The following is a 27,867-nucleotide window of genomic DNA, read 5'->3' on the forward strand; positions in this document are numbered from 1 at the left end:
CACAGAGTGTTTTTGTGGAGTGTCAAACAGCCCATCCTGATTAAGAGGGGAAGTGAAGGCAGCTATTAAAAATAAAATATAACAAATGGAAAACAAGTGAAGTAGATTACAAACACTATAAATAAGCTATGAAGTGTAGAAAATTGATAAGGGAAGCTAACAACCTCAGGGAAAAAAATCCACAGCTAGCAAAACTATTACAAGCGTTGTTAAGTAGATCATGTACCAAATAATTTCTAACCATGCTACAGCCCCATTAATAGATGGAAAAAGATAAAACAATGCAGAAAAAGCAGAGTGTTTAATAAATGTATTTGATAGTTGGTAAAAAGCATGTTGATCTATTCATTCATATCACACAAGGACAATTAACTGCTTTCCAGTTGATTAAAAAGTGAGGATGTTAAGCTACTTGGGATAAACATTTTTATGGTCAGGCCCAGATAACTGGCAGCCAAGAGTCCTAAAAAAGTTGGCTGAGGAGACCTCAGATCTATTTATGCTCATATTTAAATAACTCTTGAAATATTGCAGAAATTCCAGAAGACTGAAAGAGTGCTAATATTGTGTCAATATTCAAAAAGTGCAAGATGATCCAGCTAATTGTAGGCTGATTAGTCAGACATTAATCCTGGGAAAAAATGGAAAAGCTGATAGATTCAGTTAATCATATTCTCATCCATTAATTCTTAAAGCCAATCTACATTGTTTTATGGAAAACATGTCTCAAACCAACCTGATTTAATTCTTTGAGATTACAGGTTTGGTTGATAAAGGTAACTATATAGCTGTACTACACTTTTTTTATTATTAAAAACTAGTTTTCTTAAAAACACCACAACCACCCACTATCACCAAACAAAGCCAAACAGTAAGAGTGATTAACCATTGGAACAAACTATCCAGGGACATGGTAGATTCGCTATCTCTTGAAATCTTCAAATCAAGATAGGATGTCTTTTTGGTGGATAATTATACTATAATTATGCTTTAATTATACGCAAGTTATGAGGCTAAATATTAGCGTAACTGAATGAAGTACTATGGCCTATGTTATAGTCAGACTAGAAGTTGATCTCACTGGGACAGATTTTCAAAGCTATTTGGGTGCCCTAGGATACAGATAGGCACCTGGTGGGATTTTCAGGGCATTTAGGCAAGGCAGCTGGACTCCACTCCCTAGTGGCAAGAAGCCTCGATTAGCTTCCCCCTCACTCCCGGCGGGGAACAGGGAGGCGAGAAGCCCCAGGTGTAGGGTGAGTTAACTCTCAGGCCTACACCTTGGTTCCCCAGGGAGCCAAGGTGGAGGCCTGAGATTTAACTCATCCCATACTAAACCAGCCTTGGGTGAAACTCAGGGATTTCACCACTAAAATTAAGGAAAAAAATGTCCCACTGCTGCTAAGGTGCCTCCATCTCAGGAATGCCCCTAACAAGAGTTATAACACCAAGGGCTGTAAAGTAGACACCCCCAGGCACTGAGAAATTTAGGGAGGAAACAGAAAGACCCCAAGAATTGGTAAAATAGATAAGATAAGCTCTGACCAGTAAATTTATGCTGACCATCTGCACAAACAAAGAAGGTCATAAGTAAGTTACAATTTGGACATAAGAAACAAAATGTAAAAAAAGAGTTGAGCAAGGAGGAGAAAACATAAGTGCCAGTGCATGATTGGTTAAATTTTATTACCTAGGGGTACTGAATAATGTGATAGGGTTAGTGAAGTGAAAGGAGGTAGCTGGTTTTACCTATGTACTGCAACAAATAAATGCTCTTTGGGAACCATCTCCAGACTGGAATTTAACATCAAGCTGCTAGAACTCTGACCCCTCTGCACAACTGTGATGTGCAGAGTTTATCACTGGAACCTCCAGACAAGATGATCCTGACTGGCCATGAGTGAATTTTGTCTCTATATTGGGAGTGGTGAGCATAAAAACATACATATGCCAAGCAATACTCTATCTGTGTTGCTAATAAAGATATTTAGAGCACAGCTGTGTAAAGCTCTCTCCCTGGGAAAAGGCTCCACAGAACCATAAAGCCCTGAGCCCCGAGGGAAAGGACAAGTACTTAAAATGACCAGGTTTCTTCTTGAGCCTGTGGGTAAGGATAGGTACCTTACACCCTGAGCCCTCGGAAAGGGTGGGTGGGTGCCTAAATTGATTGGGTTACTCCTTGAGTCCTCGGTAGGGTATAGGTGGGGTGCCCTAGTTTTTTTGTTTATGGGTAACAAGGGGGGGCAGCTCGCTGAAACAGTAAAAAACAAAAACAAACCCCACAGCTCATTAATTTTGAACTCTAGCATACTTCTTTTTCAGTAGCTGAAAAACAGAAGATGTGCCATAATTTAAGATGCACTCTAAGAGGAAAAATAATGCTCAGTTGAAGCATTTCTAAAGGGGAAACTCATTACTGTAACTGAGCTATTCAGGATTATGAAAAAATACCTCCACAGAATAATTCCTAACCCAAGGAAAGTTGGAATACAATGCTCTCCACAATAGTAAGAAAAAAAAATCTACCTCCACACATGATTATTCTTTAACACTTGTAAATTGATCTTAAAGAACTAACTGATCTGAAAATGAAATTCTGAGATGAGATTCTTAAAGTACTCTTTATTAATATTAAAAGTTGTAGAAACAACTTTGTGTAATATGAAGGCACAGGAAGACAATTTTGATAAAATATTCCAATTAAACAGTAACTTACAGTACAAAAGACAATTTTAATGCACATACAAACCCCAAATGTCTCATTCAAAAATATTTCACCAAGAGTTCATCAATATTAATGGGCAATGACTAAAAATATAAATTGTCATTGTACAATAAATATCTGATAGGTGCAAATTGAACAAAATTTATTGCTTTCCACGTTAGTGTTTTCCCTGTAGGTATTTTTTTTTTCCTAATTCTAGATTCGTTTCTGAATCAGCTTTCTCAATATATTTCAGAGGGAACTATAACCCTTAAACCAAGTCTAACCAGGGACATTTGGTAGTTACAAAACTACCTCAAGTACTAATCAGAGCTGGCAGTGTTTTCTATTACCCTTTAACAATCAAACAACTCAATCAGATAATGTGCAGGGTGTTTAAAAATCAAAATCATTGATACAACAAGGCTTGCGTGGCAGCTAGTGTTATTTAATCTCAAATTTTCAATGCATTTTTTGCAAATAAGTGTATTTTGACAAAAAAGTAGTGTGAAGCCTATTTAAAGACTCATATCTTAAGGGAAAGAGGTTGCAGCACAACTGGTAAAACGGTCTTCCAACAGCAAAAACAAAAAACGAACAAACAGCAAATAGGAAAATAAAAGCTGTAAGTGTCATATTAGCTTCTGAAAACAAAATTAAGACAAGTGAGCTGCAGTAAAGGATGACTACATATGCAAAATGGATTCAAAGTGAAAAATCTAGAGCTGTGCAAAACAGTCATTAATACACTCATGTAACAAATGTGAGAAAATTTTTGCATTTTTATATAGCGGAATGTCCCCCCACCGCACTCCCCAGCTTTGAGAAAGAAGAACCAATCAGTACTGAATTACAATTTGCTTTTTCTTTTCACCCTGCTCCTACAGCAATTTTGGTACAGCAGCAATTTCCATCTCTCTTTGCAGTAGTATCTGATAGCCATGCTTACTCATGAATGATCGCGCATACCCAGCTCATTCCAAATTGTTTAATACCATGGTTTTGGTTAATTTACAACTATTACTTTTTTCCTTTGTTACTGCTGCAGGCAAAAAAAACAACCCTCAAATATCCTACAAGTATTTGCTTGGGAGTCGAATTTTATGACACTTCAGGTAAACGAAACACTACAGTAGCTATTGTATAAACAAAATCAAAACCAAAAATCTTCCAAGAAAGTAAATAATTTTGGTAGTGATTGCTCCCATAAATAAAAATTTGCATAAAATATCAATCTCAGGTTTACACTAACCATTAAAGGGACCATTTTTACTGCAATTCAAATAGTAAAACTTATTTCAAAGCAAGGACGCTAGCAAGAACATGGCATAGTCAGTTTAACGACTAAACCGATAAACATTCAGTAAAATTTTTACATTGTGAATTCAGCAGAATTGTGAATGATAAAGAACAAATGCTAGTCTGCTAGGCATTTTCTTAAGTTTAAATTTGGATTTTCCTCAAGCACTACCTAGTAGCTTAAAGTTTCTCAAAGAGTAACTAAGGACCCACTGAAATTTGAATTTTCACCTTGGATTAGTGTTACTACAGTACATAGTTTTGCTTTAGGACTAGTCTAGGGACTGATACACAACCATTTTCTTTGGTTTATGCTTTACTACACTGGACTAGCGATCTTATTTTTAACCTACCTTCCATTCCTACTGATTTTTACTATCTTCTCCCCTCAAGTTAAAAATGACTGTTTGCTCATACAAACGATTCCCTGCTGAATGGCTATGTGTACATACTTGCATGGAAGGTTGAAGTTTTGTACAGTAACTACATCATCAAGTGATACCTGCAACAGCAGAACTACAAAAATCAAATATGAATGTATTATGGTTCATATAACAGTTGAGTCTGCTTTATGACTATATCCTTTTTAAAAATATAATACACACAGTAAGATACAGTGGTAAGAACTTAGATTAGACAGTAAACATGGGAATCCTGCACTCATAGTAATATACTGCACAGTATTAAATAAAACTTGTTAAATTTGAAACAATGCAACAGATAACTAGATTTACCTGCATGTATATAAATGCCACTTCAGTAAGATGTTTGAACACAAAAATGAGACAATGACATCCAGAAAAAAGCCTTTAAAACAGGCCATCAGTCTAATTTGACTTTCCAAGTAAAAGCATCAGTTTCACAAAATTGTAATACTAATGCAGTTTTATGTAAAGTACCCCTTGACAGACAAGCTGTCAATTAAGCTATCACAGTCTTATCTCATCTGACCCACTCCTTAGGCAATCAGGGAGAACAGTCAATAGTAGCTCAAGTTTTAATTAGATAAGTACCTTGTCTGTTTACAGAGGAACATCCTCTAAACACCATAACATTTTATGGCATTCATATAATTGATCAGATAGTTTCATTTTTAAAAAAAAAAAGTTTCTCTTTTGAATATGTGAGTTCAAAACCTCATTTTTCCATGTGTCTTTGCGATAGTGTTTTAGCCAGTGTTACAAAAAGGTGATTAGTTCACCATGAACTACCTCACATTATTACTTAATTGTGCAAGGTATTCACGTAGTTCTTTTGCAGCTTGGAATCTACCATATCGCTTCTTTGGGTTGGCACACTCATCCAGCAAGGCCTCAAGTCGGCCATCTTTGGCAATTTCAACTGGAGGGTCATGAAGTAGTCCTCCAGAAGTGCCACGCCAGGTGGCATGTCTGGATAAAAGGTTCTGACAAATAGCATAGTAATTGTGGTCCACTGTGGAACGAGCACAAAGAATCTCTTTCGAGAAGGACAAGCAAGCTTCTTTATCGCAGTCATCAAACTTGCTCTCGTACCATACATCCCAGTTTTCAGGTTTATCTGTAAAACAAAGATGGCAAAATATCGTGGGTGAGATGGAAGGAAAGCAGTACCTTTAATACAAAAATATGACTAACGGCTTAGTTTAAAGGAAACCACTAACTAGAGTCAGGTGCAAAAAAAAAAAATAATAATAATAATAAGCAAAGTTTATTTGCCAAAAAGAACATCGTTTCAGTAGACCTAAAATCATTCACAAATATGACCAAACTAAAGAATAGAAATGTCAAAACAAAACAGTTTTAACCCAACTTAATTTTTTAATTTCAATTTTGGGTATTTTATTTTAACAAAAGCAAAGGCGGACGAGATTCACAAAACAGCATGAAGAGAAGTGAGCTGGCAGTGCCCTCCTTATAACTTTTAGCCCAGTGCTTAGGATGCTGATCTGAAATGTGGGAAATTCAGCAGAAGGAGAATTGAATATGATTTGCAGAAGAGATCTGAACTTGCCCTCAAATAGTACGTCTATACTACCCGCCAGATCGGCGGGTAGTAATCAATCTATCAGGGATCGATTTATTGCGTCTTGTCTAGATGCAATAAATCGATCCGCGAATCAACGCCCGTACTCCACCTGGGCAGGAGGAGTAAGCAGCATTGACGGGGGAGCAGTGGTAGTTGACTCACCACTGTGAGGACAACCAGGTAAGTGGAACTAAGATTATTCGCGTGGCTGAAGTCGAAGTGTGTAGCTAAAGTTGCGTATCTTAGATCAACCCCCGCTACCCCCACCCGTGTAGACCAGCCGTCACATTACACGAGAGGGCCTTAGCCACTGGGCTATGGGATATTTGGGTATGGGCCTCAATCTCTCCCTTTGAAGCTGTTCTACGTCTCAAAACTCATTAAAGTCAAAGTCACTGCTCCAGTGATGATTTATAGCCTCATGGTTAAGGCACCCCCTAAGGATGTGGGAGATCCAAGTTAAGTCTCTGCCTGATGCCATACAATTATTTAAGCTATTATCCCTCACAACTTTTCTAGTTATTTGCTAGCTAAATTTGTGTAAGGAAACCTTTTTTGCACATAACATTTTTAGCTGTAACCTGCATTTCAAGAGTCCTTAGACGCATCTTATTAGCATTTCTACAAGTACAAAACTACAAGTTAAACTCTAAATTTAAGTGGAATTTATAAAGTAACAATATCTTAAGGATCATTAGAAATGCTAAAAGGCATCAAGCAGTGAACAGCAGGATGTTCTAATTACTCTACAGAATCTAGTTTCCCATTAAAAAAAGACAAAACAAAAAACACACTGATGGCTTTCTCCCCCAAGCACTATATTTTAACTATATAGATCCTTTAGAACTTCACTGGAAACTCAAAATATTGTAGATATAAAAGGGTGCTTAATTATAAATTTTTATGTTGTAGCTAAGCCTTGATTTCATCCCCCACAAATCATTTCTATCTGAAGAAAAAAAGTGACCTGAGTCCTCCTCCCTAGATAGCTGTTAATTTTTTCTGCTTAGAGCTAACTTTAAAAAAAAAATGAAGTCCAGAAAGTCATCCAGAGTTTGTGTAGGTGCATTAAGTGATAAAGAGTAAACAAATAGGAGAAATCAAACTTTCGACACTTTGCTCAGGTATATATAGCAGAACTCCTGACAAGTGTTGCAACAGTATCCTGGCAACCTGCCTTCTCTAGAGACTTCTGTCTAACAGAAAGTTTGCCTCTGACAAAAATAATAACCTTGATTACAAATGGGAAATAGCTGCCTTGAGCGATTCAAGATTCAGCAGGATACAGCAGCTCCCTCAGAGTTTTCTGGAAGAACTTATATAGGACCAAGCTTCCCCCTGGAAGCTACATACTATTGCCTGGTTTGAGACAATTCCTCTTATTAGAGAGGGAATCAACTGTGTCCCCCCCATTTTGGAGCCCTTAAGCACCTGTACTGCCTGATGTACACAGAAGACAAACCAGTATTATTGGAAAGCACTCTCTGGTCTAATAGTTAGTTTACGTTTATGGTGCACTTACACTGTTGTTCTGACAGCAAGCTACTAAAGGCCAAGGGATGGCTGTGATAAAAACACTGAAGTAATTATGCAATGAAAGGCAGAATCAAAAGATAAGAAAAAATAGATTCTGAAAAAGTTGATTCAAATTTAGCTAATTAAATTACCTCAAATTTGAGAGGTGAACAGAAAAATAAGACTAGACACTCATATACTAAGGTAATTGGATCAGGGGCCTACAAATAGATTATGGACCCCATGTATAGATTTGCTATGGAAGCAACCCCAAACACTAATTGGGCCAGCCTTAAAATGTAGACAGTTACTGTCACCTCAAAAGTATAAATACAAAAACTTCTTCACTATCCCAATTTTCCAAAAAGGAAAACTAGACATCTTATTAAAGTGAGACATGAAGTTGCCAATAGCATTTTAAAAATATTTCCCCACACTTAAACATTACTGGGCTTGGGAGGAGAAAAAAAAAAAACAACAACCATGTGTGCGCGCATCTCTGAGTTTGTGGAGTCAGTACTGAAACAGTGGGATATCCAACATATTAAAAGGATTTATTGGCATCCCCTGCTGGGATTTGATCTAAATACATTATGAGAAATATGGACTAGTTAGTGTTATTAAAAAGAAAATATTGCTTTGTATTGAAAGACTGCACAGAGTGGAAAATACAGTCTAGAAATTAATTCAGTGATATTAATTGTATTTGCAAAGTTTGAAAATCCACACATCCCGGGCAAACAGGGCTACTGCCATGAACTCCTGTAGAATTTAAGTTTTTATTTTAAAGGATTCCAGTCCTTAGACTTGTAAAATTAACCTATTCAGCTGAAGAAATTATAAACCAATGTAATGCTGTCTAAGTCTACAGCCTGACTATTCTAATGCCTCTATTACTACCTTGAGTTTCTGCAGCTTGCAAAAGATGGACAAATTTTCACTCTTGCTATTCAGAACTCTGCATCAGAGTGTTACTCAAGAGATTCTGGTCAATTTTTCTTGGCTGCTGCTTGGTTAAGTTCTGAGTTCAGCAGAGGTAGTCACTGACACTATTTACAGGAAATGAGGGCCAAAAGACAGAGTCTGGAGCAAGGGTAGGACAGACCTCCTCTCTCATATAGCAGCCAGGAGATTGGTGAGGGGTAGAATAGCAGTGGCTTCTATCCTCACAGCAGCCTGGAGGTTCAGGATGGGTAAGCCAGAGGAACCAAGAAATTGAAATAGAACGTTCCTTCTTCATTATAGCTATTGGAGTGAAAGGATATCAAGTTAGATACCTATTAGCTGGAGGCTGTTATAAGTCAAGGGATAACTGGAATCCCAGCACTGTTCCTTCATTCAGTAGCTGGGGGATGGAGCCAGTTCGCTTCACCCCAAGTGTCATCAAGAACAGCGCAGAAGTAACCCCAATTCAGATATTACATTATATATAAATAAAAGGGGAGAAGCTTTGCTGAATCAAGTAAAGAACGCAACATAATGGGGAAAAAAAAGCACATGACTTGAGACAGAAGGAAAAGAAAATTTGAAACATGGGAAAAATACCATTATAGAGAAAAGGTGGAGTGAAGCCACTTTGACCCATTAAAAAAAGATTGCGACAACTACTTTTAAGCATGATTAGCAGGCATCAAGTAATTTTGTCGCCCCCCCCCCCCCTTTGTGTATTTGTACAACAGGAATACAAGCAATATAGAATTCAAGTGATTCTCGTATATACCTGAGCAACTGTTAATTTTGATTTCTACAAGAATGTGAAAGTTCTATAGTTTTGTTATAGAGCTAATTCTACAAATAGTGTAGTGATTGAAGTCCCTGTTTCAGAAACTCACAACAGCTTTATACCCTTTTAAGACAAATTGTAAAACATGAAGCAAGATGGACATGAGAGGAACAACTTACTCTGTTTGATTAACCTTTTGTCTGCCACCAAAACATTTTCTGCATCTACAATGATAACTTTCCCATCTCTAGGACCAACTGCAAAGTTGTCAAAGCTGACATCAAGGAGGTAGAGTGCAAATTCAAAGTCATTGTTTGTCAGTTGTTCTGCTATTTCCATTAACTGCCAGGCCAAGTCCACTCGTTTTTCCCATGGTGCATTGAAGTAACTCCACAATTCTTCTCCAACATAGTTGACAGCCACCATTCTTCCACATGCTCCCAGGTACTTTGCAAATGGCCAGCCCTCATCAGATGGAAAACTCTGCATATGAACAGATTTTTTGTGTTTGTTAATACTGAGTAAATAGAGGAACACCGGTATATTTTAACAGGTTGAAATGTGTGCAAGACTGAAGACTATTGAGACTCATATTTACAACAGGTGATTACGCTGACCAGAACACATTTTTGCATTTTGATATAATCAAGAATACCTACATATATTATTTCTAAACTAGCATCTAACTTTTGTATGTATATTTTCCTATGTCAGAATTGATTATCTTTTGCCTTTGGTGTTTTATACACTGACTCCTGCTATGGCACTAATGTGATCATATTTTCTTATAACATTACTTTGTTTTGTAACCCAGGTCTTTAAATAGAAGCTTATGAACTATTTGCTTTGTGCTGTATATACATTAAGTTCCTCTCTTCTGCTTTCCCTTTTGTTTCTTCCAGATCTGATAGGATTCTTGTTGGTCTTCCTTGAGGACCTTACAGAAAAAAAACAAACTCACCAATATTTTGGTGTACAACAAAGTTTAGGATGTTCCGTTCTTCCATCTTCCCTTAACCCTCCATCTTAGTTTATTTTTAAAATGGAAATAGTAATGTGGACAGTATTGTGTAGTACAAGCTCTCAAGAAAAACAACAACTGTCTAGGTCAGGGGTCGGCAACCTTTCAGAAGTGGTATGCCCAGTCTTCATTTATTCACTCGAATTTAAGGTTTTGCGTGCCAGTAATACATTTAAATGTTTTTAGAAGGTCTCTTTCTATAAGTCTATAATATATAACTACACTATTGTTGTATGTAAAGTAAATAAGGTTTTTAAAATGTTTAAGAAGCTTCATTTAAAATTAAATTAAAATGCAGAGCCCCTTGGACCGCTGGCCAGGACCCGGGCAATGTGAGTGCCACTGAAAATCGGCTTGCATGCGACCTTTGGCATGCGTAGTCTAGGTAGTAAGGACATACTGAAAACAATAAAAAAAGTTGTTAAATAATTTGTGCATGTTTGGATATATTTCATGCAATTAAAAATATCCAAAAATATCCACAAATCCACAAGACCAAGATGAGCTACTTAACACTTTTGCGAAAAGAACTGAAACTAGACATCAAGAAAATCCAAAATTAATATTAAAGGTCAGAAACTGAATTATTGACCACAGCACTCACTGAGGATAAGCACACTCCAGTCAAAATTTGACTAGTACTGAAATAATAGTTGTAAGTGCTAATATACCTCTGGCACTGCTACCATAACTACGTCACCGATAGTGATAAAAACATCAGTTTCCTTGAATGGAACTATTATGCAGCAGCATCTAAGGTTGCATTGCATTACTGATTTCAGTTTTACAAAAGAAAGGTTTAAAGTTCCTGTTAAAGTCTCTTTGAAATCCAGCACAGCACAGCCACCACCACCACCACTACTCAGTTCAGGGGAGGAGGTGGTGTACCAGTCAACGAGATAGTTCTCTGAGCTTGAGAGAAATCTGGAGTTCAGATTCCAATGCAATTCACCTCTCTTCTTAAATGGTTAAGGCCATGAATACCAACCTAAAAGACGCTCAGGGAGGAGCTGCTGGATACTTGTCCCTGCCCCCACCTCATTTTAAGTACGTTAACAGAGCGCTTACACAGTCGTTTCAGGCAGAGAACCCGGGCCTCTAACATGACAAACCCCAATCTTATCCACTGCATCAAGATGCCTTTCAGAGTGACACAAAACAGTCTGCTTAGTCTATCTCTAACCACTATAAAACACATTCCTCAGAGTCAGGGATGGTGATCAGGAATCCTGGATTTTAATATAATCTACTGAAAGGTTTCCCACTGAGAAAGTGAATGCCAAGTCCTCCTTCAGCAGCCGGCCATACAAGGGTCTTGCAATTACTTTGGCAGCTCAAAAAGCAAAGGTCTACACTACGGATCTGAAGCTGATTGACCTATGTGGGGGAAAATACATGAGCTTCATATATGGAAGGCCTCAAAATATTTGTTTTAACTTAACTATGGGATGAAATCACCAAAATACACATTTCAGTCATTAGTAACAATGTTTGCTTATATAACCTATGAGTCAGTATGTGTTATGCACCACCCCCCAATGTCCAAGCCAAAGAGGATGCAAATCTGATAGGCTCTTGAGGTGAGAGCTGGCTCTTTAAGACAAGCTGTAAAGAGTGATGCCCTTAGCTCTAGAGGTCACTGGTTGTCCTTGGCTTAGTGTTGGCCAAGATGGCAGCTGTCACACTCACAGGTATCCCACATTGTCATAGTTGAAAGCTGAGAGATATGCTTCATCGTGGCAGGGATAGAGCACCCCGAGAAAGGGGAAACAATAGGCAGACCTGCTGGTGTAATACACACATGAAGCCAGTTGCTGCAACTTGTCCTGGTTATATCCAGAGGTCCATGAGAAGCTACAGTGTGTTTCAGGAAGCAAGTAATAACAGACTTCTTTAGATGTTCCCTCCAGCTAACAGTTTACGTCATCAGTACTAAACATGAAGGGTTGCTCTTAGCATACTTACTTCCAGTAACAATGGGGATAAAGTTTAAAGTTTATGGCAATGCTACAGAGCTTACAGGGGCGTAGTTACAGTAACTCCTCACTTAACATTGTAGTTACCATATATACTTGATCATAAGCCAGTTCGTTTATAAGCTGACCCCAGACCCCCAAGATGGATAAGTAAACAGGGAAAAATTTTATGACCCATTCATAAGCCGACCCTACAATTCAGGGGTCAGTACACTTTGGCTCCCGGGCCATCAGGATAAGCTGCTGGTGGGCTGAGATGGTTTGTTTACCTCGAGCGTCCCAGCGCCAGCTGCTTACCCTGACGGGCCAGGACAGCAACTGGTAGGGAATTTTTTTTTGGGGGGGGGGGAAGAGAAGCTGGGGGTCAGGGGAGTAACCCCTGTGACCCCCCCCCACGTGACCCTCCCCAGCCCAGGAACCCCCCCACTCTCCTCATCCCATCCCTTCCCACCTTATCTGGGGAGGGGGGCCAGGGGAGGATGTCTCTGGCCTGGCCGCAGCCTGCTCCAGTGGGCCAGACCAGGCGGTGCAGCCGCAGCATGTTCCAGTGGGCTGTGCTGGGCTGGGCGGCGCGGCCACAGCCTGCTCTGGGGGGCGGGGCCGAGCGGCATGGCTGCAGCTGCTTCAGAGGCTGGGAGGAGAGCAGCGTGGCCAGATGCGGAGAGACTCTGGCCCTGCCTCTTCCCTTCTGTCTCTGCTGCCTCTCCTTGCTCCCTCTGTTGGGGGGAGGGGGTGTGTCTCACCTCTCCCTCTCTATACCCGTTCATAAGCCAACCCCCTTCTCTGGTGCTTCCCTTTTTTACTAAAAAAAAATTGGGCTTATGAACAAGTATATAAATGCTACTGTAAGTCAAATGATATTAAGCAAATCCAATTTCCCCATAAAAATTAATGTAAATGGAGTGAGGAGGGAAGCGGGGGGGGTGGGTTCCAGGGAAAATCTTTTGTCTGGCGAAAAAATTATCTATATAGATATAGATAGATATTATATATTCACACACACACACACACACACGTTTTAAACAAGCAATTTAATACTGTACACAGCAATGATGATTGTGAAGTCAGAGGGTGGAAGAGGGAGGGATATTTCCCAGGGAATTCCTTACTGCTAAATGATGAACTAGTACTTGGCTGAGCCCCCAAGGGTTAACACATTGTTAATGTAGCCTCACACTTTACAAGGCAGCACGAATGGAGGGAGGAGGCACGGCATGACAGAGAGAGACAGAGACACACACCGTGTGTGAGTGCAAGTGCTAACCCCACTCTAAGTACATTGCCTTTTTAAATAGATCAGTAAGTTGAGACAGCAACTGCTGCCAGCAAGCTCCCTCCAACCCGAGCCCTGTCATGTCCCCCCCGCCCGCCCGCCCCCTTCCCTGCTCTGTGGAGACAAGGTACAGATGCAGGGGAAAACCCTGACATTAGCAGCCCTTCCCCCCCGCCCCCCCAACAGCGGACAGGAGGCTCCCAGTAGCAGCTCCAACGCAGAGGGCAGGAGCAGCACACAGCAGTGGGAGGAGAGACAGCTGAACTGACAGGCAATTGATAGCCTGCTGGGAGACTGCCGCACAGGGAACTTAGGGGAGCTGATACGGGGTTGCAGGCCCACCTTGGTTCCAAGCCCCCACCAGCTAGCTCCAATAGGCTGCTCTTCCTGCAAGCAGTGGACAAAGCAGGCAGCTGCCAAATGACAACTTTAAAGGAGCATGTACTCTAATTGATCAACAACAACACAATGTTAACCAGGCTGATGTTAAGTGAGGAGTTACTGTAAGCCAATGGGAGACAGCTCTTCCATCAACTTAGGCTATGTCTACACTACCACTTATGTCGACAAAACGTATGTCCCTCAGGGGTGTGAGTAAGTCACCCTTGAGAGATGTACATCATTACATGGACCTAAGCACCAGTGTGGACAGCACTATGTGAGCAGGAGAGCTCTCTCCCGTCGGCATAGGGAGTGTCTTCACCATGTGCGCTGCAACGGCACAACTGTACCAATACAGCTGCAGCACTGTAAGTGTAGACATGCCCTTAATTACTCCAACCCCCACGAGCAGTGGTAGCTCTCCCACCAACATAGCACTGTCCACACTGGCACTTAGGTTGGTGCAACTTCTGTTGCTCAGGGAGTGGCTTATTCACACCCAATAGTGACATAACTAATACCGACAAGCTGTAGCATATACATAGCCTTTTTGAAGCACATCACAACCTCTCTTTCCCTTAAGGATCGTCACAATCAGAAGCAACATAAGCAAATGTGCTCCTACTGCTTGGGAGTTACAGGAAGAAACTGTTGCTGATCTACTGAAGTCCATGAAAACAAAAAAATAAAAACCTAGGAAATTATCAAATAAAGATAAGGTTTAGTGACGGTTGCACCAGGATGAACCTTATCCACCCAATGCCTGAAAAGCATGGAAATATTAAAATTAAGAGGAAAGACTTAACAATATGAAGCTGAAAAGAATGCCTATCAATAGCATTACAGGCACACACATACTCCATAATGTTTTCACTTCCACCTCCAAATGCATGCCAAAAAGTAATATATGTTCCCTAAATTAACTCAACTTGAATATGAGAGATATGCCGATATCAAAGCATGAGATCACTGTTCAAGTTTAATGTTTTGAGTGCAAGTTTGATGCAGCGAGGATACATGTTCCTTTTTGGTATCTGTTAGAGAGGGAAGCCTTATGGAGTATTGGAGTGTGTTACTGACAGCCCTGTAGTCAATATGCATGTGGAAAGGAATGCACAACTTCACTTATTTCCATGATTTTAGGTTCTGGGTGGATAGGGTGCATCCTGATGCAACCAGAACTGTCAATAAATAGTTTTTGTTTACTATACCTAAGGATTTTTAGATCCTTATGGAGACTCTAATCTTGACTCAATTAAGACTACATGCCATATTATCATCATCAATATTTATATTACCATAGTGTCTAGAAGCCCGAGTCATGGACAACTTAAACAGGGATTCAACCTTTGCTTCCCTTCTATAAGAACAGAATATCCTTCCCCCCACCCCCTCCCAAAAAACCTTACAGGACTAATTTTGAGTAAAGAATAGGTTTTCTATGAATTTACAAGTAAATCCATTAGTTTAAATTAAAATTAAAGCCGGGTCCTTTAAGAAATTTAGAAATCTTCAATTTTTTCTTTGTCCTGAACAGAACACCACAGACCTCTTCAAACTTTCCATATAGTTTGAAATCTCTTGTGTACTGGCTACATTTGACAAAAAATCAAATAATTAAGTTATCTATTGTATATAACTGCTATTACACAGGTTACAGATAGGCTCAGGTAACTCTTAAGTGGTGCCATTATAAGACTGAAAGCACACTAACAACTAGCCACCATTCTACCTCTACACTAGGATTCAGAAGTCTATCTGAACCCCACTTGACAGAGCCCATGTCTCACTAATAGTCCGCCAAGCCAATAATTAAAAATTAAGGGTTAATTTGACAAGTGTGCTTGAACTGGTTTGCAGTGCAAAGCAGCAGCAAAGACAGCTTGGCTGGCTGGTGTAATCTGGCTGCTTTGGTGTACTGGTGAATTTATTCTTACAATTAAAAAAATATGGTTGATATAGTATCTTCAAATCATAAAAAAAAATATTGCATAGTTGCATATTCCCTGGGTTTCTTGATTAGTGTTCTAAATTTAATAGTTAAAAAAAACTAAGGAAATTCCCAAACAAAAACATCTATGTTGAAATGCAGTAAAGACTAAGAATACATCTTTTAAATAGTTAAAAAAATAATAAAATAAAATAAAAAAACAAACCACCAGTTTCCTCTAATCTAGGACTACAAACACTGGAGTGTCTTAAACATAATCATTATCGCTACGCAGCATCACTACAGGGTAAAGTTAAAGTTGCCTGGGTGTCTTAGCTGTATTTCCATACTGTATCATGTTTGGATTTCTTTGAAGGGCAGCCATAGCTGTTAGATAGGAAGGGCGGCTTACTGCAAACAGCACTGGACTAGGACTCTGGAAACTTGACTCTGCCAATGGCCTGCTGCGTAACCTTAGGTAATTTACTGTGCTTCTATATCCTCATTTATAAAATTTGGATAGGATACTTACATCCTTTATAAAAGCACTTTTGACTCTACAGATGCAACACTATAAGGTCTAGGTATTATTATTTCATGACATTACAGGGCAAAATTAAGATTCTACTTGTGTGAAAGGGCCAGTTATATTGATTCAGGGCTTGAGAAATCCAATCACCCACTAATTGATGGCAAGCGAATTGCTGGATTATAGGGTTTAAGACATTGATGCCTGCAAAATTTAAGCCCTTTTAGGTTCTAGACTTATGATTGGGAAGGTAGCCTTCCTAAATGTGAAGGAAGTGTAAACCAATGCAGTGCTGTCTTCTTGATTTTATAGACATTTTAGCATTTGTTGCCGTTCCTGGTTTTGCTAAACACCAGGAAAATGAAGTTAACAAGTCTCTGGCCAATGTCATTGCTGCTTTAACTCTGGATCACAGTAAATACCAAGAATCAGTCTGCTGTTGCAGCAGCAAGGTGGCGCTAATTATTCACAGGACAGGCCCTGCTCCTCCTCCCTCTCCACCTCAACCATACCAAAAAAGAGTCAGGGGAGGATTAACGCAAGGGATACCTCAACACTGCAGCTGCCAGGAGGCTCTCAAAGAGGGGAGACAGCGCCTTCTCCCTTCCAGCAGCTGTGGGGATCGTGGAGCTACAAATTCATAGTATACCTACCACAGATGGCCATAAAAGAGCCAATAGCTTAGTCCTAGGTCAGCATATGTAAGAACCTTGGGACACTCTCACTTTCCCAGTAGCTCAGATAACAGAAGCAGGGGGCTGGCCCTGTGCTACTTGCTAAGAGGTTTCCCCTGAATCTCACTGTTAAGCCAGTCCACCCTTAATCTTTTAAGATACAACATTTGGATTGTATACACACATGGTAAATTTCTCCAGTCCCACTCTAATGCATCTGGATCTGCACTCTACTGCAGACACTGTTCTTAACCTGAATTTACTCATATTTAACAAAAAAAGAAATTTTAGCAGTTTGCGTTCAATTCTAATTTACACAATTTAACTGATTTTAATAGATTTTCACTAAGTAGAAGACATTTGATCATTGTGTAATCATTGAAAAGGTTCTAAGAGAGTGTTCCCACTTTAGCCATGAGTTCAGCCCCATACTCAATTATTTCTAAAGAAAAGCGGACACAGAATTCTAATTATGGTTTTACTAATACCATATACGTACAGAGGCAATACCTCCTCCCTACTCCTATTCTAGATTCCCCTGCTTATACATCCAAGGATCACTTTAGTTCTCTTAGCCATAGCATCAAACTGGTCTTCAAACCCTACATATACTTACTATGAGGTTCAGCATGATCAGTGCCTCATGCAAGAGATTCTAGTACTGGCTTGCTGTATTTAAAAAGTGAATCTTCCAAACATAACCACACATCATATTGTAAAACAGATATATTTATATCTTTGTGGCAACAAAACCATCTTCTGACAAGAGTAGAGGGACTCCTGCCAACATCTGCACATGTACAAACAAGCTCTCTGCTTCTGGCTCCTTTCCAACTGGCATGTAATAGCCACATCTACACTTCATTACCCAAATCAGTAGCACAAGAAGGGTATTTAAAAAAAAAAAATATGTATGAGTGTCATATTCAGCAGTTTTAGATTCACTGTGATTTTTTACAAGAATTGTTAACTGAAGTGACGATTTGTCCTCTTTTTAAGCAGCAGAGGTGTAACTTTTGGTACTTCATTACCTTTTGAAAATATTTGCATAAAGAAATCATTATGTCTGCTACAACAAGAAAACAAAACTCACTTTGTATTGTTTTAAAAGCCAAAAAATGTATACAAATCATAAAACAGAATTTCCACTGCACATGTTTAGCTACTGTTAGAAACAAAAGCTAAATAAAAAGGTTGCTAAAATCTTTAACTATAAATAGCTCAGTTCTGAACCAAATGCTTAAATTATTAGTATTAGGTACACCTATATAATTAAATATTTATATTTGTTTGAAAGCAAGCTTACTGTCAGATCTGCAGCAGCTAAACAAAATAGGTTTAGCATGATTCTAAAAAGCTCTTCTGCCCACAGCTCAAAAACAGCTACTTGGTTATAAAGTGTGCAACTTTGAGATACTTGCTAGCACACATTTTACACTCAGTCACGATAGCAGACCAGAGAAAAGCGTTTAATCAGCTGTTTAACAGGTTCATTTTTAATACAGATTCAGTGACAAAAATTAGGATTAAGTCAATATATAGCGTAAGAGAATATATTAGTATTTTTCCACCTGTAAAGAAATTCTCACTATGAGCCAAGATATATGTAACAGTCGACAAAAAAAAAAAAGATGTGAATCAGTTAACCTGTTGGAACAACTCATTTCCATTATTCCTGCTGACATCTAAGACATTCCACCTAACAATTTAGATGTTCCTAATCACATTTCTTAATAGCAGTGGGAAACCCACTTTCAAGCACTATTTTAAAAAAGAAGAGACTATCAAAAATATAGTATTTATTTACCTTATAAAAAGAACACTTGTTAGTCCAGAAAAGATGTAGTTACTTATTTCATGTAAATTTACCTCACCCAACTGTAATCTACAATACAGTGCGGTTTTGTCCATCCCCTTCAGGAACAGAAATCAAGTACCCCATTGCAACTTTGCCATAAACCCTATGTAGGAGGCAGCACAGTGTTGCACTGACCTAGGAGCATTTGTCGCTTGCAATGAGGCAGCTACGTTGGTGTAATTTCACTGGTACAAAAACATAGCGTAGAGAAGCCATATACTACAGAAACTACCGATAAGTCGGGGGCCACTAGAATCCAAGGTTCTTAAGGATATCAAGAAAAGCAAATCTGTGGACGAAGTCTCTTGCTTTTCAAGGAGATCTCATTTCAAATTTTGCAAAAGCTAGAAAATACCATGGATGAAACTGGGAGCAATGAAAAACAATCCTGATCCTTATGTCTGAAAGTTATTCTTGCATAAATTAAACTCAGTGGTACATGTTTTGGGGCCTTTAGAGGTAGATGTATGTGTTTGAAGCTGCCACAGAAGAAATAAAGGCCAGATTCACCAATCTCCACTCACTTAGCTTCCATGCTTGAATTCTGCCTATATAGCAGTATAAAAATGGATAGTCTCTTGAACCACTTTACAGAGTTACTAGATGAGGCAGAAAAGGAGTGCATATATCAATGATTGGCACAAAAACATCCACTCCAATCCAAAAACATCAATTCCACACATAAGTGTGCATGCCTGTTTAACAAAGCTTTAACCATCACTAGCCTTTCAAGATCGTACTTTTTATAAAAAAAAACAAACAAAAACTGACAGTGACTTTTTCCCCACAAGCCTGCCCAAATAAGTCCCTCCCCCCCACATATGCAACAAAGCACATTAAATCACTTGATGCAGGTATGAATGAATGGCCCAAGCAGAGAGACTCCCTCAGGTTATTTGCTCTTCACTAAAATATATCTACTCCACACAACCATTTGATAGGGTGCCTAGGACAAAGTTCCATGGATATAGTGATATGCTCCCATTCTGCAAGAAGCTCTGCATTGTAAGGGTATGTGGATGAGATCCATATTGAGGATTTAACAGACAGCACTGATCAGCTCTAGATTGCAAGCCTGACAATTACCACCCATAATATTTTGGAATCAATTTTCATTTGAGTTTGAAACAAGTTAGATACCCTCTGTTCTGACTCAGTCTTATCTGGTTTTAACAGTATCATTTTAATTTATATTAAGGCTAAGACTAAACTAAACAAAAAAAAGAGAGACCAATAAGACTGACACTAAAAACTATTAAAATAAAAAACAAGCAATCTTAGTATTTGTTCAGAACAAGCAAAATACAACTGAATGCCTTTAGACACTCACGGCAGCAACATTTTTTATTGTAGGGCATGTCTACACTTACATAGCTGCAGAGGCACAGCTGCACCAGTACAGCACTGCACCACTGCAGTGCATATGTTAAAAGACACTCTATGCCAACAGGAGAGAGCTCTCCACATGGCATAGAAAACACTCCCACAAGTGGCATAAGCTATGTTGGTGGAAGAAGCTCTCTCAGCGACATAGTGCTATGCAAATGAGTGCTTATGTGAGCATAACTTACATCGCTCAGGGAGATGGAATATTCATACCCCTGAGCGATGTAAGTTTTGCCGAAATAGGAGATATTGTAGACATAGCCTTAGTTTACCTGCCAGTTTTAGACTATAGCCTAAAACTGAGAAAGCCACAAGTTTTCCAGTTAGACAACCAAAATGTCTGCTAGCAAACCGATTAAGTCAAAATTCTTTTGCCATCCTGACTAAAGTAATTTTAAAAAAAAGATTTAATTGTGTAGAGGCAGAGTGCAGATATTCATACAGGTAAAAAAAAGCAGCCCATCAATTTTTGAAAATGAGTTCAGTGTTTCATGTCACTATGTAGCTGTTTGTAGATAAAAGGTTGCACTAAACAAACACCTGTCACTAAAAACTGTGTAGCAATAACTAGAATTGTTTTTGTTGCCACATAGAAATGAAACTCAATTTACAATCCTAGTCTTAGACCGGAAAGAAATTAATATTTATATAAAATATATGTTAAAATATCAGTTTCAGCTATAAACTAGGATTTAATTTATTAAAATGCTTGCCTATGTATTTCAAGCAGGGGCTGCTTTGTTTTTAAAAAAAATAGACAAGTAAAAATTTTTTAGTTGGAGATGTAAAAAATATTTATGGAAGCGTTATCAATAAAATTTATATTTTGAGGGTCTAAAATTTCTTCCTCAACCTGCCACATAAGTGGATGAAACATGCAACTTCTAACCAGATAAATCCTTTCTTATTGTTTAAACACAGAACATATTATGGAAGAGTCAGTGAAGCTGATAACACTGTTTTGGTACTCAGAAGAGATGTGAAACTGTACCAAATCATATGCAGGTGTCCTGCAATTTGTTGTACTATAAAGATTAGCATGAATTAGTGAATCAAAAATAGAGTCAGTCTATAAAAGCTTGTTTAAGATGTACTAATAAGGATGAAGTAAAATCCTGCTACTGCAAAACACGTTAGTATTTTCACACTAGACCGCAATAATTAAATTACGTAAGTGGTGTTTCCTTAACTTCTATGACTTGTACAGAAGTGTACCATGCTTAACTGAAGGGTAAAGTAGAACCTTCAAACTCACTAAAGCAAAAGCTGTCAGTCAATTGTGACAGTATGCATTTCATAAGCACTGCCACTTTAGGAGTGATCCATATGCCAAATAGGCTTCCAGCTAAGCTTCCAATCTCTGATAAAAAGTTTTATAATCCCTAAGTCACTAGATTTAGTAGATGATTAAAGTCACCTTTTCCATTATAAACCTAAGTTCAGTGCCTAAACGTTTATATATAGTTACAGCTATAAGTTAATGAAAAAGTGCAGATCAGTAAGGCACAGATCTGAGACTGAAAGCATTTCCTCCACCTGAAGATGGAATATGCTTTTTGTGCATATTAAAATTAAGCAGGGACAGTTTTTCAGGGGATAGCCCACAGAACACCATTTGGTAGAGTCTTCCTTTGTACGGTCTGGCAACAAACAGCTAATATTGATTACTATTGTTAATCACTTCAAAATATTTATTTACAACCGGGGAATCCTCCAAAAAGAGAAAATTCTTAGAACAAACCTCCAATTTCCACTCCTTCCTTACCCACTGCAATCAAAATAAGTACTGAATATTTTAGCTTTATAAAATAAAAACCTCCAAACCTTTCAACACATCTGAGAGCAGCACAACCTTACTTCTTACAAAGTAAGAAGGATCTCCTACATGCTGCTGTCACACTACAAGTTTCATGATAGAGAAAACAAAAATTCTTATCTATATTTTTCCCCAGTTAATATTCTTCTGATAACTGCACTTATCAAAATTGAAAAGAGTGAAGTGAAAACTAGATGTGAAGTGTAGTTAATTCAAAAAAGTTAACGTAAACACATTTGTTACATTCCAAGTTAGAGTTTTCCCTTAAAATGACGTAGCTTTTTTATGATTTGAAAGAGCATCCAACTTCAACAAGATCTCCAAAAGATCTAATATTATCAACTTTCAATACTGCTGAAACTAAAACTGGACAGAATTACTCTAAACAGAATGTTTTCTGATGGAGAATGCCAATTCATAGAATTTGAAACATTTTGCAGAGACAGTTCAATTTTGACAACGCTGTGATCGAACACAGGTAGAGTTCCAATGGAAGCATCTTGCCAGCCAGCAAATTGACAGACTGACCTGAAGCTGAAAATCAGGAGCTGGGGCTCCCAGGGCTTCCAAAGCTCCCAACAGCTCACCAGGCAGGCTGCCCTCAAATCCCAGCTCCCAGAATCCCATTTCCTACGCACCTTATCAGGTGGTATGATGGGGGGGAGCTGGAAGCCTTGCAAGCAGTGGCTTTTAAGCTCCGAGTTCCAGCTCTTCAGCAGCCCGAGGTTCCAAAAGTCGGCAGCTCCACAGCTGTCTGCCAGATGGATTTCCCAGAGCCAGTAATCCATTCCCTTTCAGAAACAATTTGGAAATGTTGGGGGGCAGGGAGGGAGTTCCAAATGATAACAAAACTGTTTCAAATATCAAAATCCTCCACAAAACAGAATTATTTTTTCTCTTCTCAGATCAAGAAGAGATGGCCAACAATGTATGCTAAATTAAAGGCAAAGTGTGCTTTTTGTGGGCAGCATGTCATGTTTAATTCCTTAGACAAGTAATGACTCTGTAACTTTAATATTCCACATGGTTAAATTTGTCTATGTAATACTGGGTAAAACACATGAATTCAACTAGCTAAGTTACCATCTCCATCCATCCTCTGGTCATAATTCGAAAGAGAAAATTCAGTTACAACACATACATATTAGTATCTAATTCACAGAAAAGGTCAAGTTGTCATCAGTAAATAGGATCAACAGGACATAGGGAAGTATCAGAGGGGTAGCCGTGTTAGTCTGGTTCTGTAGAAGCAGCAAAGAATCCTGTGGCACCTTATAGACTAACAGATGTTTTGCAGCATGAGCTTTCGTGGGTGAATACCCACTTCTTCGGATGCAAGCAGTGACATAGGGAAAGATTTGTTTCCACATTATTCCACAGTCACTGGTTTCTGTCCTCATGACAGTTTCTCTCTGGAAAGTTGCTTTTAAAAGCAAAAACAAAGTTATAGAATTGTACAAGTTACTGAATTCTAGCACTATAAAGTAATCAAAATCTGAAAGCTTGTTTCCTTTAGCGTAAAATCCAGGCAACTGGGAGGGGGAAAAAAAATCTTAGTAAATCTATGCCTACCCTATTCACTCTTGTAAAAATCCACATGACAGGCCACATAATTTATAAAAACCTCCAATACAGAACTTATCCAGAAATCTCAAGTTACTATTTTTAGTGTGGCTACCTATGCATAAGTGTTGACATATTTCATTATTTTAAACTTGATCTGCAATCATTTTCCAGAATTACTGCCCTTAAAATGCTGATACATTTAAGTCTAATTGGTTCAGTCATGCAGAAAGTTACTTCATCTTTCCTAAAATTTGCAAAACTCAAAATAAATTATTTGATGGGAATGTGATAGGAATGTGTAAGGAAGCATTTAAAGCCCTACTAAGTGGTGCAAGTATCACATTTCTTTGTAGTGCTAACTTTCAAAACTAAGACTCACACTGAACCTTTATTTACATTTGCAAAAACATTTAGAAGTAGGCTTGGTATACTACAATCTACATTCACAGCAAAAGCCATATGTTAAAAATGGACACCAACTAAAAATAATCACTTCTGCCCAATTTTTAACACTACTGTTACAATTTACACTATAATTGAAAGGCCAGAGGAAAAAGTTATTTAATTTTTAAGTCTATTTGCTGGATGCATTTGACAGCACTCTGTCTAATGCATTTCATTATGTCGTCAGTGTGCTCCCCTCTGTGTAGGTGTTTCCCCACAGGAAAGAGGAAGGGAAAACTCATCTTAAATATAATAAGTCAATTGTAAAATCAGAGACATCACCAGGTGGACTGAACGGGTGGTCCAAAAAAAATAATAAGCCATTAAAAAAAGTAACTACATTTCAAGTTCATGATACCTCTAAATAAATTAAAATGCATGCATCTTTTCTTAAGTGAGCATTCTAGAAATTAGTCAGGAGATACATTTACTGGAAGTTAAAGACAATCTCCACAGCACTGGCTATTTGACAATCAACTGGATGCTTCTTGGCCAAATATCTAGCAATATGCCAGAGGTTTATTACAGTAATTCTATGATAATGTGCTTACTGTATTAAAACACACTTACAAAATTCCACCTTTAAGCATTAATTAGGTGAAATCAAAGGACAGTAAAAGACAAAAATGGTTAGAAAAAAAATGACTCGACCAAAATTCCACTCCGGTAACTTTCTAAGTGCATACTTAGAATTTTCTCAATAGTGTTGATAGCTTAATGTAAACAAGGGGCAGCAACTGTTCAGTTAAAGTAGTATTTATGCAAGACAAAATAACCCATATCACAAACAAGAGATTATTAATTTTCCACAAATTTGCATCTAAAGTCTGGTCAAAATCAAAAAGTTTCTCAAAACAGACAGTGTACATTCTTGTCAGCCAAGTTGAGAAAGCATGTAAAACTGATCTTATTTAGATATAATTAAAGCACAGAACAGCTTAAAAAAAAGCTGTCATTTAGAGTGCTGCTTTACCATCAGGCTTTATCTCACTGATTGGTTGAGATAGAAATAGTCATATATTGCAATAAATGTAAGTTTTACTCCAAACAGTAACAAAAGAGCTTGATGTACTTATGTGAAGAGTCAAAAGCCTAACAAAACACTGAGATGGACTCTAACAATGAGAGAGTTTATGAAAAAGGAACAGATGTCCCAATCATATATACTAAACCTGATCCCAAGAAACTGATCAGCTAAAGTATTCGTCTGACAAAAGTTTAAGGACTTCTCAAATTATTAACGTGATATGGGCATGGGATTAAAGCCATCTACTAACAAGACAAAGGGATAAATACACCACTACCCGCCTTTTTTTTTTTTTTTAAACGTAGACAACAGTGCGGCCAAGTCTGCTACCTGCAGAGTAACTGGTTCTCTTCACCCTCGCAGATGATCGCCACAGAATAGAAGAAAGCTTTCCATAGGAGGCGGGGCAGTGAAAAGAGAATGAAATCTCCATGTTTCCCCGCCACTAAAGAGCAATTACAAAATAAGGGGGAGGGGTACCAAAGCGGAGATTCCCTTTGGGGGAATAGTCGGGGAAAGAGCTAAATGAGAGAACAAACCAAACAGCCAACACAACCCCTGCCCAGCGTCGCTCAACAAGGGCAGAGCAGACTCCTTCCCCGGCGTTTCAAGGCAGTTTTTGGAACGCAGCTCGCTGTTCGAGAGAGCGTTTGGGGAAGATGAAGCGTGGTGTTACCGCCTTCCCTTGACTACGTTTCCCAGGAGGGTTTGCACCATTTGCCCTGCTCAAGCCACGCACGGCTCTACTCTCCCGCCACCGCAAAGCGGCCACCCAAGGCGCTGCTGGCAACGTGACCGCAAAGGGGGCGCAGACGATGCTCGGCCAGGGCCAGCGCTTGGGTGGATGGGCACTTACCTGGCAGCAGGGCTGGGCAAGGGGCAGGCGGGGCAGGAGACGGGACACGCTCCTGCAGCACCAAGGAAAGCAGGACGACTAGGCTGGCACCGACCTTTGTCACTAGGCTGGGCCAGCGGGAGGAGATTACACCGCACCCACCCCATCCCCGGAGTGCTGCGCGTGGGCGAGGGAGGGCAGCCAGGGTGGGGCGCGGTACCTGCGCGGAGGGGGGGGGGCGTTACCTGCAGCACCAGCGGCTCCGGGTTGAAGGCCAGCGTGATGAGCAGCTGCATGCGCTCCGAGTCCTTGAGGTTGCGGAGCAGGAAGCTGCCCGAGTCCTTGGTCTCGGCGTAGCGGCGGACCAGGCGGTCGAGCAGGCGCTGCGAGGGGCAGTGCACCAGGTCCGACCAGCCCTCCACCACCTCGGGGGTGAGCAGCCGCACGTCGCCGTTGATGCTGGCGAACTCGGTGGCGTGCAGGGCCTGCAGCAGGTCGCAGCGGCCCCTGCCGGTGGCGCGGCGGCAGATCTTGGTGTCGATGTCGGCGAGCTCCTGCGCCGAGCCCAGGCGCTTGAGCACAACGCGGCGGCTGCCCTCGCGGGGCTCGCCGTAGCGCGCGAAGTAGACGTTCTTGACATTGAGAAAGTCGAGCAGGCGCAGGCGGCCCCAGCTCTCCAGCCGCAGCTGCCCGTTGAGGAACTTGCGGCACCAGCTGGTGCCCCAGCAGGCCGGGCACTTATTGAGCTGCAGGAAGCGCCGCTCCGAGAGCTCGTTGCGCTGCAACGAGGCCAGCAGCGAGTGCGTGTTCAGCACCAGCGCCGCCGCCAGGCTGCCCAGCACCGCCAGCTTCACGTAGCGGTACAGCCGCCCCAACTTCAGCGACACCAGCCGCAGCATCGTCCCGGACCGGGGCCCCCCTCCCCGCCGCTCCGCGCTCGCGCCGCAGCTCCGGCCCCAGCAAACTCTCCGCCGCGCGGCTCGCCCGATAAAAGGCAGCCAAGTTACTGAGGGGGCCGGCAGGGGGGAGGGGGCGGTGCCGCGAGCCCGCCGGCCCGGCCCGGCCCGCCCCGGGGAGGAGCCACGCCGCCGCCGCGCGCGCGCGCAGGGCGGAGCGCAAGCGCGCCCCCCTCCCTCCCACTCACACCAGGGGTGGAGCCTCACGCGCACAGGCGCTGCCGCGGTGGGGGAGCGCGCGCTCACCTACCCCTGGAAAAGAGGCGGGGCCGTCGCGCGCGCGCGGGAGAGGGGGGCGTGGAGCCGGAGCAGGCGCGCGCTGAGGCGGAGCCGGGCAGGTGGGGAGGGGCGGGAGCATCGTCCCCCATCGCAAAGCGATTCAGAAGCAGCAGCGCGGCCGGCCCCTGCACCGGGCCGCTGGCTGCACCGGCTCGGGGCGGACGGGGCGCAGTGTGAGCCACCATGTTGGGCTGAGCCCCTGCCCGCCTGACAGCAGGGCCCCGTGGGAAGGTGCCTGTCCCGGGCGCGGCTGCCCCTGCACTGAGGCCCGAGGGAGCAAACACCTCGCTGGACGTGCTGCTGCTGCCCGTCCGTCCCCGGCGCGGCGCTGCCCGGCTGGGCTCGCATGTGCCCGCCAGTGCCTCGGGTCGGTATGTGTCTTTGTCTCGCGCACGCGGGGTGCCTGGTTGTTGCAACCCGACTCTAGCCCAGGTCAGCCGTGTCCAGCCACGTTCTGCACAGGGCAAGTGTGTATTGCTAACGTCGCTAGCATAGCTCACACCTGCCACTGTGTGGCTGATGTCATGCGCGCGAACACACACACACGGGTTGGCTGTTGCACACCAAATTCATGCCTGACAGGAGTCAAGCCTGTCACTCAATGCATGGTGTGTCTCCTTGTGCACATACTAGGGTGACCAGACAGCAAGTGTGAAAAATCGGGACAG

General features: G+C 40.9%; 1 protein-coding gene across 1 annotated transcript; it reads right to left on the bottom strand.

Moving 5' to 3' along the window:
* Positions 1–2,607: 2,607 nt before the first annotated feature.
* DIPK2A (divergent protein kinase domain 2A) lies at positions 2,608–26,949 on the bottom strand. The gene is made up of 3 exons (XM_039489959.1): positions 26,210–26,949; positions 9,428–9,731; positions 2,608–5,542 (listed from the first exon to the last, which is right to left on the bottom strand). Exons 1-3 carry the CDS (start codon positions 26,861–26,863, stop codon positions 5,211–5,213), a joined length of 1,290 nt encoding a protein of 429 aa, XP_039345893.1. The 5' UTR covers positions 26,864–26,949; the 3' UTR covers positions 2,608–5,210.
* Between the last annotated feature and the right edge of the window lie 918 nt (positions 26,950–27,867).

The sequence above is a fragment of the Mauremys reevesii genome, linkage group 9, assembly GCF_016161935.1.
Source record: "Mauremys reevesii isolate NIE-2019 linkage group 9, ASM1616193v1, whole genome shotgun sequence".
NCBI lineage: Eukaryota > Metazoa > Chordata > Testudines > Geoemydidae > Mauremys > Mauremys reevesii.